This window comes from Orbicella faveolata, unplaced genomic scaffold (genome assembly GCF_042242905.1).
Source record: "Orbicella faveolata isolate gen_17 unplaced genomic scaffold, um_ofav_v1 contig_13, whole genome shotgun sequence".
Taxonomy (NCBI): Eukaryota; Metazoa; Cnidaria; class Anthozoa; order Scleractinia; family Merulinidae; genus Orbicella; species Orbicella faveolata.
In genome coordinates this window covers 17,173,926-17,187,728 of record NW_028301540.1, presented here as the reverse complement: position 1 = coordinate 17,187,728, position 13,803 = coordinate 17,173,926, and the positions used below count along the sequence as shown (strand labels likewise).

At 41.1% G+C, this 13,803-nt stretch overlaps 1 protein-coding gene and 2 pseudogenes across 1 annotated transcript; 1 reads left to right on the top strand and 2 right to left on the bottom strand.

Annotated features, from left to right (window-relative positions):
* Window positions 1–360: 360 nt before the first annotated feature.
* LOC110054762 (uncharacterized) lies at window positions 361–1,479 on the bottom strand. The gene has a single exon (XM_020761121.2). It carries the CDS (start codon window positions 1,477–1,479, stop codon window positions 361–363), a length of 1,119 nt encoding a protein of 372 aa, XP_020616780.2.
* Window positions 1,480–9,570: 8,091 nt separating this feature from the next.
* Window positions 9,571–11,094, top strand: LOC149115377 (uncharacterized; annotated as a pseudogene).
* On the bottom strand, window positions 11,040–12,845 carry LOC149115376 (uncharacterized; annotated as a pseudogene).
* Between the last annotated feature and the right edge of the window lie 958 nt (window positions 12,846–13,803).

The window sequence follows — 13,803 nt, the reverse complement described above, 5'->3', positions numbered from 1 at the left end:
AAATTGACATATGTCGACCAAGCTCCTTGGTAAGTCTTACGCGAACCCTCAGTAATGGCTGAGTGCAGAGGGTCGTTCAAGTGATGTGCCAGTTGTTTTCGGCGTCAGTTCTTTGTCTGCATAAGGCGCTAGTGATCCAAATTTCTCTACCTGTAAGCGAGATAAAGCATCGCTCTCATAGTTAACATGACCAGCGATGTGCTTAGCATGAAACAAAATATTGTATTTAAGAGTGCAGAAAACTAAGTGCCTAAGCAAAGCCATAACTGAATGATCTTTAGAAGTTTGCTTATTGATTATATCAACAACTGCCTGATTATCCAAAAAGAAAACAATACATTTGTTACGCATAAGCGGTCCTCAAGTCTCAAGCGCCACGACAATCGGAAAGAACTCTAGGACAGTAATATTGAGTTGTTTCCAAGTGGCGGGCCACTCTCCAAAACACCAATGTGTGCCAAATACTGCAGCATAGCCCAAGGAACCTGCCGCGTCGGTAAATAAATTGAGGTTTTGGGAAGTGGCCCATCGCAATCCAAGGAAAAAGGATTTGCGATTGTACACGCTCAAAAATTCCCGCCAGACATTGAGATCGTGTTTACATTCCTGGGTTAATCTGACGTGATGTGTGGGTTTCCAGATACCTTTAGTCAAGTCTATCAAACGGCGTAGAAAAGTACGTCTGGGAACCACAACACAGACAAAATTGAGGAGCCCTATTAAAGATTGTAGCTCTTTCAGCGTGATGCTTTTACAAGAGCAAAAATCCGCCAACTGGGTTAAGCATTTGGCAAGCTTGTCCTCTGGAAAACGAGCCTCCATCAATGCCGTATCAAAAGTGATCCCTGCGAATTGCAGAGCATTGGTGGTGCCCATAATTTTCTCATCAGCTATCAGAACGCCTATATGACAGCAAACGTAAAGAAAATTATCGAGATCTACCTGACATTTTGCCTCCAAATGCCCAATAAATAAGAAGTCATCTAAAATATGGATGACCGATGACGCGTGCAATCTATATTTGGTGATCCATTCTAACGCAGTGCTGAATGATTCAAATATATTGCACGATGATGAGCACCCCATGGGAAGGCATTTGTTAAAGTAGAATTTCCCTTGCCATTCCATCCTGAGCAATGGAAAATTGCAGGGGGCTACAGGAATGATATGAAAAGCGGATTTGATGTCTGTCTTAGCCAGAAAACAGCCCTGTCCTATTGCTTTAATGAGCCTAACAGCATCATCGATAGTGGCATATCTTACAGTGGCTAACTCTTTAGGAATACCATCATTAACAGATAACCCCTCCAGGTAAGACAAATGATGAATTAACCTAAATTCTCCCAGCAACTTTGTGAGAACAATGCCTAGGAGCGATACCCTGAAAGTTTCAAAGGGAGGCGTATCATACGGACCCACAATTCTGCCCGCTGCGAGCTCTTTTGACCACTTACCATTCATGCTAGTAGGATTGTCCATGGTGCTCTTCAGATTTGGGGATCAGATTGCAAGGGGAGAACCAAAATATCGTATTGAGAAACCGTGAATAAAGCCTTGGATAAGATAGTCTGAAGTTACGTTGTTGTAACCCTTAAGATAAAATGCAAGACAGTCGGGCCTTACCGGTGTTGGCCCGCGGCTCAACAACTGATGCTCGTCCCTGACTGTCACTCCCAGAGGGCATGCTAGAGGTTGCGTTGCTTGTGTTATTGTTCAGTCTGTTAGTGCTGCATTGGCTTATGGGATGGACTGCCCCACATTTAAAGCAGGAGTGTTTGAAATTGCAGCCCCTGCAGAAGTGACCGGAATGAAATCTCCAACACACCACTTTGGGAAAGGACTGAAAGGGACACTGGTTGGGCCGCCTTGCATGAAAATCATAGTTTGAGTTTGGCCGAGGTGGTGAGGGAGCTACGCATAGCCTGGTCCCATAATTCCCAAGCCATGTTATCCCATGGGTATCAGTCAGGTTTAGACTGGCGAAGAAATCGGAACTGCTCGTCAGAATAACGCCAGTTACCTTGTTTTGCTGCAATGTCCCTGACCACCTCACAATACTTCATCAGAGAACTTATCGCATTAGGTACCCTAATTGTATAAACAGCTACAAACACATTAAATGTAGTCACCCATTGGTCAATGGATAAGCTACGCCATTTTGGCTTAACGTGTTCAAGGCAAAGACTAGTATAATCATGGTCATTTGCGACAGATAATCAATATTTGGACTCTTCTGGTGATACGGAGAGGAGAGACCCGAAATCAACATATTTGTTTGCCCATATCTTTGCCTTGATATGATCCGAGACGCGAGACGCGAGGTCAAATGTGACACTGGAAAACGTGCCATCCGGTTTCTCGGACACAAAGGTTAGCCTACCCGCAGCCACGGTGTTCATCAGATCTGCAATCTCTTTTGAGGCGGCATCTTCAACTACGGTGGGCTGTGATGTGGACTGATTACTAGGTCTCTGTTCGCCAACTGTGGGAGAGATGTTGAGAGTGCCGATGCCGGCCGACTGTAAGGCCCCAGAAGTCATGTTTGATATCAATTCACTCGGTGCGGTGGGGCTGAACTGTGGTGCAGACGTCGTGCTGTTAGGCAGGGACGCAGACTTACCCTCTGAACAGCGCTGTTTTGCCGATACCGCATGTGTGAAACTTTTTGATGCCTGGCGCTTAGAGGCTTGTTTAGGAGGCATGCTTATGAAAAATTGAAATTATATTACTCAAATGTAGATAAGATTAAGGCACTGTGAAGCTCAAACCTAGTGGGTGTACTACCCTTGTTTTAGCAGGCTGGAAACACTTCAGCCAATGAGCCAAGGGTGATTAATATGTTGAAAACAAATGGCACAAACAAATCCAAGACATTTAGTAAAGGCTTATATGAAAGCCAACGAATGTCAAGTACACATAGAAGCAGGCAACACAACAAAACCAACAATCCGAGACATTTCAAAAAGGACAGTTGTCCTATAATGGCCTGAGTGTGTTGGGCACACTAATGCAGTTAAACAGTAGCCGCCAGGTGATAACACACTAATTATGCCATAAATGTCAAGTGCAAGTAATTACAAATTCCAATATATCCTGCGAAATCTGTATAAATGATGCATGTAATAAAAATTTTGTAATACTACCGTTAAAAGATCATGATTGCTACGTGGCCTATGTAAGATAAGATAAGGCCCCCGCCCCAGCATAAAACCCATTATCGCACTAAGTCAATAATGGGCCATTTATATCCAGGTTTTGTTTTGATATCATTTACATGAATTAATAAAATTAGACTGATTTTTCTACAGTATGCCAATAAGACCCTTAATATGTTCATAACTAAAATCAGAGATTGGGGAATATTTGGTATTATCGTGTGGCTTGTTCTTGTAGCCGATATAACACGCACTCTGACTGACTGATTGTAGGGCATTATTCTCCTTTAATGCCCAAGGGCAGATTACAGTTTCCAAAAACAAAGCAAAAAGTCATATAATATACAAGTTATTAACTTCTAATGTTTGGTCTTTATGGAAAATCTCAAACCTTGTCCTTGACATATTGACCTCGCTATCATTGGTCAATACAGCAAGGTCTCGGTCAGAGATTTTCCCCTAAAGACCTTACTCTTTGTCCTCACCCAGGGGCATTTGGACAGCTTATGTGTCCCCAGCCTGGGGAATTTGCCCATTTCTTAAGAAAAATACTAATGCCTGGGGGCTAGCCTGGGGAGGATGGGCTCTGCTGGAATTGACTGATGCATTACCATGATTTACTTTCTCTTTGTGGATGAACTTGTCATAAAACTGGCATAGGTAAGTTGGAGAACATGGCCAATAATGTTGGCCACCCATTTGCATTGAATCTGTTTGACTTCATCAACAGTTAGTTCTATTTTAGTAGTTAACTGCAGTTGAATGTTCAAAAACATCTTTTTGTCCAAAAAAACTTGAGTTAACTTAGCTCGTTTGAATGGTGCGGTGGCCCATTTGATGAAAGGTGAAGAGCTTTCATTTTAAAAACACAACAGCTTTCTGTAAATCTTTATAAATCAATGCAAGATCCCACGAGATCTCCTAGAGAAAACACACAACTAAGAAGTGGCATTTATGGCTGTCTTTTCTTGTTAAAAATATAGATAAGTTTCATGTTCCGATGGTCTTTATCTAGTTGGTATCGAAGCATGTTCTGCAAAAATTAATATGTTTCCACAACACTATCATCCGATCCAAAACCTGGTCCCCTGATTTCTGCCACAGGCTCTTGCAAGTGTAGCAGTGTAAGTTCATGTTCTTTTGCCAATCGTCCCACGGTTTCAACATTGATATTGGATGATTCCTGAACCTACAAGAAAGAAACAGTTTTAGCGAAAGAATTACTCTGTCAGCAATATTTAAAATGACAACCTAATGGTAATGTCTGAACACCAGACAGGTTCTCGATGCAGGTGGATTCCACACAAGAAAACACACACACGTTTTCAAGCTGCCATCGTCCTTTTTATTGCCCTCCCCACAATGCCCTAGGGCTGGGATTGCACAGGCAACCCAGTTACATTCAGTAAATCTCCCCTTTTTAAACAAACGTGATGGTACAATGAAAGGTTAGACAAAATCTGGTGTAAAGTATAAACTATAATAAGCAAAGGATACAACATCCAATGTCAATAAAAGACTTCCAAGATCAAAAAAATCGTAGTCCCTTGTTTAATGAATAACGCCTTAGTTAGAGCTCCAAATTTAGTATAGTCCTCAGCTTAGCTCAGTCTTTCACATAACATAGTCCCTAAGCCACCTTGGCTCATTTCTCTGCCATATAGATCTTCGAGGTTTGCTGGTCTGTTCTGGTGCCTGAGCAACAACGGGTTGTGGTGAAGGTTCCAGCGTAGGCTTGGTCACTGGTTCTTGTGGTAAGACTTCAACCGGTTCAGGAACAGGAAGGGTAGCTTGTTCCATTGCTGGTTGCTGAACCAATGGCTGCACTAAAGGTTGTATTCCTACATGCTGTGGCTGCCAAGTCTGTGGTGTGGATCCTATGAACCTCTTCACACGTCCTACATTTCTCTCAAGTTGGGTTTCTTCTCATTCAATGACCACTAGGCCTCCTTTCTTGGATACTACACTCTATTGATCTAGATCATATGTTGTAGACAGCTTGTTTTGTTTCCTTTGCAACAACAGCACCTTGTCTCCTGCTACCTCTGACTCTGCAGCTCTCCTATTTGCAGCTTCAGACCCTCACTTTTTCTTCTCTGCATCCTGATCTCGGGCCTGCTGATCAGTGGTACCTGACCTCTCCTCCTTTTCGTCGCCTTTGAACTCTGGCATCTTGGTTTGGATTTTCTGTCCATACAACAGCTTGGCAGGGCTGACACCAGTCGTGGTGTGAGGTGTTGACCTGTATGCAAGAAGATATTTCTGTAGTGCTTGTGCCACACACATTGCCTTGAGTAGCAATTTATTTTGCTGTTCAACTTCTCCGTTCGCCCTCGGCCACAGTGGGATTGTCTTCTTGTGTTCAATTCCCAGCTTGTCCAAAAATTTTTCCATCTCATGGCTTGCTAGGTTCGGCCCATTTTCTTTCCGTATTGTCTCTGGGATGTCATGGTGGGTGAAATGATTTTCCAAACACCTGATAATAGCACTGCTAGTTGTGTTTCTCACCACGTCCACCCTCTGTCCATCTGCTGTAATAGTCAACAGTCACAAGAAGGCTTTCTCCTGTTGCAAGTGGGCCCACAGATCTACACGAGGTCTCTTCACGGCTTTGTTGGCATGGTCGTTGTCTTTACAGGAGTCACTGCTTGACATCCAAGGCATTTCTTGCAGTGTCTTTCTACCATACTGTTCACGTTTGGCCACCATACTTTGCTTCGGAGGCAATCCTTCGTCTTCACAATTCCTTGGTGTCCTTCATGAGCTAACTCTGGGACCCGTTTGTGCAAACTCACAGGAATGACAATACGCATACCTCTCATCACCAATCTTCCAACCACAGTAATTTCATCACGCAACGACCTGTATGGACTAGCAACAGCAGACCAGTCTCCCGTCTTCCAACAACAATGCACCTCAGTTTCTCATCCTCAGCAGACTCTATCTCTATCTCGTGGTCATCGCTCATAGTGTTGCATTATCTGCTACCATTCTAACGTACTCTTTGGTTACACCATGAGGTGAAGCTGGTATCTTTGTCAAACAACTTAGGGAATCAGCTATGTTCTGGCCTGAAGGTACATAATGTACTGTGTACTTGAAGGGTATCATACACAGAACCCATCTCTCAACTCTGGCCGATGGTTTAGACCTAGGACCATAGATAGCTTCCAGAGCTTTACAGCTGGTGATAAGTTAAAATGACTGTAACCCAGTTAGGTAGAGATGAAATCTCTCACAGGCCCAGACAACTGCTAGAACCTCCTTTTCCATCTGGTTGTAGTGACGTGCAACATCACTTAAGCTTTGGCTCACAAATACAACTGCTCTCTTCACTCCCTGCTTCTCTTGCATGAGTATACCCCCAAGACCGACAGGACTAACATCAGTAACTACCTCTGTTGGTGCTTCCTTGTCACAGAAAGCCATTGTTGATACCTCAGCCAGCTGATTCTTTAGAGCCTCAAATGCCTCATTTTCCTCTTTACCCACTGCCACTCAGTACCCTGGCAAGTCAACTTCCTGAGTGGATCCACAGTTGTTGCAAAATTGGGCAGGAAACATGCGCTGAAACTGGCAAGGCCCAGAAAGCTTCGCAGCTCTGCAATATTGGTGGGAGCCTTCGTTTCTCGAATGGCTTTGACTTTCTCCTCTGTTGGTACCACACCATGCTTGTTTAGACTCAGTCCCATGAATACAATCTAACTCATCCCAATCTTGCACTTACCCTTGTTGAGGGTAAGGTTTCTCTCTTGTAATCTGTTTAGCAAGGTAACAAGGTTTCTGTCATGTTCTTCCGTCATTTTGACATGTACCACAATGTTGTCTGTGACATTGGTGGCTCCTGGACATCTGACAATTGTTTGTCTCACGATGTTCTCATACTGCTCAGGGGCACTGTTTATACCAAAGCTCAATCTCTTGTAATGAAACAGCAAGTTGCCAGCTGAAAATGTTGTGATATTCCTGGAACCTTCTTCCAACTCAATTTGATGGAAGTCCATGTTCATGTCAAGTTTAGAGAAGACTGTGCTCCCATTCAGTTCCTCCAGGACTTCATCCACTGTTGGAATTGGTATCTTCTCTCTTTGTATGGCCTCATTAGCACACCTCATGTTCACACAGCTACGAACATCATTCTTGTCTGGCTTGGGGGCGAATACAGCTGGGCTGATCCATGTTGTTGGACCTGAAACCTTCTCAATGCTGTCAAGATCAAGGAGCTCATTGATTTTCCTAGTGACTTTCTCTTTCAAGGGGTAAGGTACTCTTCTAGGTTTCTGTGCTACTGGTCTCACCTCTGGATCAATGTGCAGCTTAAGTTGGTAGTCTGACAATTTGCCAACTCCAGAGAACACCTTTGGAAAACGATCTGCAATACCATCAGTGCCACTGTTCACAAAAAAAACTTTTGCCACATCCCCCGGTTCTGGCCCAACACGCAACACCTGCAGTCATTTTGGTAAATACCCTTCTTCTCCTTGTGTCACAAGAATAGTTTCCATAGTTTTCCTTCCTTAACACTGAATACTTGCCTTGAATTTACCCACAACCGGTAAATACTCATTCCCATACACTCGTAAATTTCTTCGGGTCGCAGTTTTCCTTTAGGGCCATCCCTCATGAGATTGTCAAACTGCTTCTTACCAAGCACAGTAGAATAGGCACTAGAGTCAACAAGCGTGCTTGTGGTTGTGTTATTGATCTTCACCATTATCACATCCTCATTATCCTCGCATTTAGCACGCATTTAAACCCGTTGAAATTGATAGGGAATGCAAAAGCTTCATCTCCACTGTCATAATCTGCTTGAGTAACTTGCCTGTTCCCTGATTTTGGATCATGTTTGGCATCTCTGAAATGCCTCTGTTTATCGCCACTCGGCCTCACTCCTACAACAAGCTACCCAGTGTCCTTTATCACCGCATTTAGCATGCATTTTACCCTGAGCTGCAATATTTTGTCCCAAGCAAAATGTCCCACCTTGCTGCATGCATAACATTTGTGCTTATCAAATCCACGTGAGGGTTTCTTGCTATCATGATCCTTTACCATGTTCATGTTACTATGTCCTCCTCTCCTTTGGCAATACTGCTCGCCTGATGCCATGCTGTTTCCCATTCTATTGCCTCATCTATCACTACAGCAAGCTGTATGTTTGGCTCCTCATACAGCTTAGCTTGTAATTCCAGGGAAGAGATTTTCTTCAACAACTGATCTCTCATGGCAAATTCAAGTTCCACTTGCCCATAACCACGATGTCTTGCTTGTTTGCGAAGCCGAAGCACAAATAAGTCAACATCTTCTCCGGGTTCTTGGCGTAGCTGGTGAAGAACATGCCTTTTGGCCACAGCATTTTCTTGCACTTGAAAATAAGCATTCAATGTTTGAATGGTTTGATTTTGATTTCTAAGAGCCCTTGAAAAGTTTGTTAAAGTCGCATCATTGCATATGCTGCAACCCTCCATTACCCAAGTTAGTTTAAATAAATGTTAAAAAATAGATATAAAAAGATATAATTTCGGCAGGTGGTGGTCTGAAGCAAGTAATAAAACATGTCATTCAAGTATATAAAATGAAAAGAGTTATGCAAGTTACTTTTCGAGTTACGTTAAGTGGAACTAAAACAATGTTTTTTAGTCCTGCTTCTGTGAGCGCATGCATGCAGCACAAATAAACCTGTTGTGATTTTCACTTTCCGGCTTTTTGATAACGTTTCCATTAGTTAAAAAGACTTCAAGCTAAAGTTTTCTTACACTATGAGTAACTCTCTGTAACTCGCTCAAGTGAAATAGGAGAGAGTTAGTTCTAGAAAGGCAGGAAATCTTGCTACTGCAATAAATGATTAAAAATAAATAAATCGCTGTCGTTTTTTAACCCTCAACAATTTACGTTTGACCCTCGACATTTTACCCTCAACCTCAAGAAAAACCTACACTCGAATGGAAGGATAGGGATGGGGAAGGGTCATATGTTTTTGTTTTGACTTGGAAGGATTGGTCACAAGTTTAACAAGTGAAGAAAAGGGGCGGAGATGAAATTTTTCGAATAAAATAGAAAAATCTGCCAGCCCTCCCCTCTAGGTAAACATACTTTCTCTAGTATGAAACAAATTTTGAAAGCATCTTTTATATTTTCATGTTCATTTTAAACAGAAAAGGATTGTCTCTTCCTTTAAGGGGATTTTTGATAACAAATATTTGTTATTTGTTTGTTTTAAATGTGTATGGATTTGACTTTTTTGGCAATCTTGGCATACTTACCATGTCTTGTTTTTCCTTGCAGAACACTCTTTTGTGCTTGGGAAAAGATCATGGAAATCTGCACGTCTCAGACCCTAGAACATCTGTTGGAGCCAATAGGTAAATTAAGAAAACTTTCTGTTGCAATCACTATAATATTATGCGAATGAAATGTTGCTTTTTCTTTCCTTTTCCAGTTATCGGAAGACGGGATGTAGAACAGCAACAAGATTTGTGTTGCAGTATATGAACGTATTATATACAGCTTATATACTGTAAGGTTATGTGAGATTTTTTAGGAATAAATTCAGTAAAATCAGCTATGCTTCGCCTTTACAGTGAAGATCTACGATGGCGAGCCATTTGGATGGAAGAAATTTTAGGATATCAAGTACATGAGGTAGCAACTGCTTTGAGGACGTCACCACGAACAATTGAACCATATGTCTCAAAAGTTTTAAATTTTGGAGAAGTGAAAGCAATCACCATCGGAAGACCGATAAACAATGTGGCTATGCACCCGTACATGGAATTTTTGATTGTGGAAGCAGGGCTTGAACACCCCGAAAAGACACTGTCAGAAATTGTGCATGATGCGTATACTGAAATGGGATTAGATTTTGTGTTAGCTAGTATTTTCTATTATCTGAAACGAAATCGTTTCAATCTAAAAACGGTTTGTTTGAATTTTTCTGCTTTGGAATCGATTTTTCACACCTTATGAAACACAAAATTAACCTGGAATTTTCTTTATTTAATACTCAGCTCAACAAAATTGCCCTTATAAGGTCTGAAGAAGTAAGAGTGGTCATTTCAGCAGATGTTTGTGCCTTGAATTCTAAAATGTTTGTGTTCATATATGAAAGCGGATTCGTAAGTGTTCAGTTCTTATTTGACCTGTTAGGTTTAAATTCCTACCATTCTTCCAATTATAAAATTGATTGTTGTGTCATGTTGATAAGACAAAAGAATTTCTCAAACTTCTGGATGCAACCTCATTGGAACAAGAGCAGTGGTAAAATAATTCAGGCAGAATTGGGGTCCGCCTATTACTGCCATCCCTGTCCTTTGCACTGACGGGATCATTAACCTTGGTATTTACGAGGGATATGTCAATGCGGTGACGTTTCTGAATTTCACGAGTGATAAGCTGTCTTAACCTGCTTCTATTCGATGGAATAAATCCGCAATCAGTAATAGTATTAGGTAAGGAAAGTCTGTGAGCCAAGTTCAATTCACGAGGTTTAATTTTTCCTTAGGTGAACTGCCCAAGCTAAAAGTCACATTCCTTGTTGTTGATTGTTTCTCTGAAATGCTGACTAGATTGGTAATCAGGATTATTTTCTCAACATCCAGTCTGACTTTTATTTTTTGTTTGCGTTCACGAATTTGTTTTTGTGTCTCTCATAGATAATGCCGCAATTCACTACTTCCAGGCAGCTATTGATGCTTTTCACACCACTGGAGCTACAGTTATCTTCTTGCCACCGTATAGCCCTGATTTTATGCCATTAGAAGAGCTTTTTTGCTCAAGTAAAAAATTGCATCAAAGAAAATGATGCAGCATGGCAATTCTGTAGGGATCCAGAATTAATGATTGAAGATGCTTTCCTTCAAGTTACAGAAGAAGTCAGAAACTATATTGAGCATGCAGAAAATTTTTAATGGAACAAACTTTTAACGCTCTCTTATTACAATAAATTATAGATCACTCAGTTCTTTCAGAAGCTTTTCCTTTTGGGCAAGGTGCTCATTATTTGAAAGAGTGTTATCATTAGTCAAAGCTTTCAGGTCTTTCAACTGTTGTAAAATGGTACTTCGTATCCGTATCTACAAAGACAAAAAAAGCAGAAGCATGTGAAAGTCCAATAAAACATGTTAACGTGCACAAATTTAATACCATGGGCTACTGTACTTTAATTGTTTTATGTACTTTACTCTCAGCGCTATCTTTGAATTGCACAGACTCACGATTGCTTGAACTGGATGGTTTGTCTTTGCATTTTTCCACCTCCCTGTAAAAAATGGCAAGTCTAGGGGTTCATCCTCACTGTCATGAGTTCCATTTAGCTGAACACCAAAACTCCAGTGAGCTGTATTCAGTTCCTGTGTTAACTAATTAGGGAACTTAAGCAGCATGATGGCAACACCAACAAAAACGTCACTTGAAAACATAACTTTATTTTATTTGTGCTACTTAGCCATTATTTTAACTCGTTCGACTTCTACAGAAATGGTGAACTACCCAGGAACCAAATTGGTAGGGGTGGTGCTCAAGTTAAGAAAACTAAACAAAAAATTTGCCATTGTGTGAATTTGGTCATTTCACGTTGATGTTTTGCAGAGGACGGCAAAGAAATGTACCAAATTTAAAATGTACATGTAAAACTTTTGTTTTGTGGCATTTTCGCTGTTGTCATTGCTTAGCTCCCTAATAGCTATGAATGCAGCTAACTGACTTAAATGGTACCAACACAAAAAACTAAAATTTTACCATGAAACATGATTAACAGCTGGCGCTGGGGCTCAAACATAACGATTTTCTTCACTACTGCATGAATACAAGATTTTTTACTTTTCTACTCGGTAAAAGCTGTAAAAGTGGCATAAAATTAACATATGTGTATGCAAGTGGACTCCGTGAGTTTCGAGTGAGTTAAATGCTAATTCACATGGCGTTATAAAAATAATTTGAAGAAAAATATTGATGAACATAATTCTTACAAACTTTACAGTGTAAAACTGAGACAAAAATGAAATCTTTTTAATAATCAGACTCCCTCATTCCTTGTACTGAGAACGTTTGATGTGATGGGTGGGAAATTTAAAGTTCCTTAACAACATCCTGGCCAAACAACGCAGTTTAAACTCTGGGAGTTTGCGATGCTGTCACAACCTTGACAGGTGTGCTTCATAACTTGACTGCACTTCTTCATCATCAGTCATAATCTCAGAACTGGGTCCATGGTTAGCTACACAAAACAATAAATTGCTGAAAACCAGTTCTTGATCATCACAAGCAGAATAAAAGAAGCTTGAATTCCAGCAGTCTTCTTGAGTAACACACTCTCCTGAGTATGCAACCTAAGGAGATGGGGATGATATTCAGGATAAAATTACTATACCTTTTCTTTTCTTCCCCAATGTTGAGGTAAGTGTGGATTGACCCACAAAGTAATCATCCCTTTTTTCACCAAGGACAGTGCCTCAGCAAGTAGAACTTCCAGGTAATGGAAAACTTCTTACTTCCTTCACCGATGTAACCAAAAGTAAAGTTACAATCTGCTGCTGGCCAGAGTTCCTCTGTGCATCTCTCCAATAAGTAGGCTTTTAATCTAGTAACCTAGAGTAAATCTAGAAGCACGTGTTGAACGGAATACGAATTGTGCGAGTTTTTGTTTTTCGCTTTTAAGACACGCAGACAAATGTTTACAGTGTTTTCTTCCATCCTACTTGTCGCACCTCAAAATAAATTAAGAACAACCCACATTACCTTTTGGTCTTGTTTTTAAGCTTGAAACTTTTATCCGGCAACCTTAATCAAAATAACTGTAGACATGAGTGCTTTACTAGAAAATATACCACTCAAAATTTATATGAAACTTAATCAGGGACTGGAGTGGCTTGTTTTTCAGATCCTCACTAGTGAGGATATTGATGATGGCATTTCCCACTTCTTCACCATTGTATGTGCTAAGTTTGTGTCTGGTAAGTTTATTACCCAGGCAGTGAGGCCTGGGTTTAAATTTTGGCCCTGTTTCTTTCCACATTGAGTCACAAATCGCCGTCTGGTCTCTAAAGCGCATGTGTCACCTGTGCATGCATACGGCACATGGAATTTGCAGAAGTTGTCATCGTGAAAAGTTAGTACGGATTCCATGATTTCTAGGGTGAAGAAAACACATACAAACGAACACACCATTCGAGGTAGACTAACACTAAAGGACGCTGTGTTTTTGGAACGGGTCGGTCTGCACGCCTTACGAGAGATCAATTTAGGAGCGAACATTTTGAGTGAATTTATCAAGAATTATGTTATACCAAAGGAGCCATCGACTGGGGCTATCAACTTGATAAAAAGCAATCTCGTTCCCAGAGCCTTCATTACCCTTGTCCAGCAGAACGGAAAACCGAAGACCTCTGGGATAAAGCGTTTTCAATAACAGGATTCTTGTTATTCCGGTCAAACTGCGCAGGTGTGCGTGTCTAGTTCAAGATGGCGTCTGATTCCTTGGCTGACTTGGACACTCTTAGAAGGTTATCACGTTTTCCTTAAAGAAACTAGGTCAACCCGAATGAGAATTGATGAGGGAACAATACGATGCCATAAGGGGAAAATGTTCTTAGAAAAAAGGTCGCTGCTAGCGGTGTTACTAACTGGATCTGGCAAATCGTTGACTTATCAA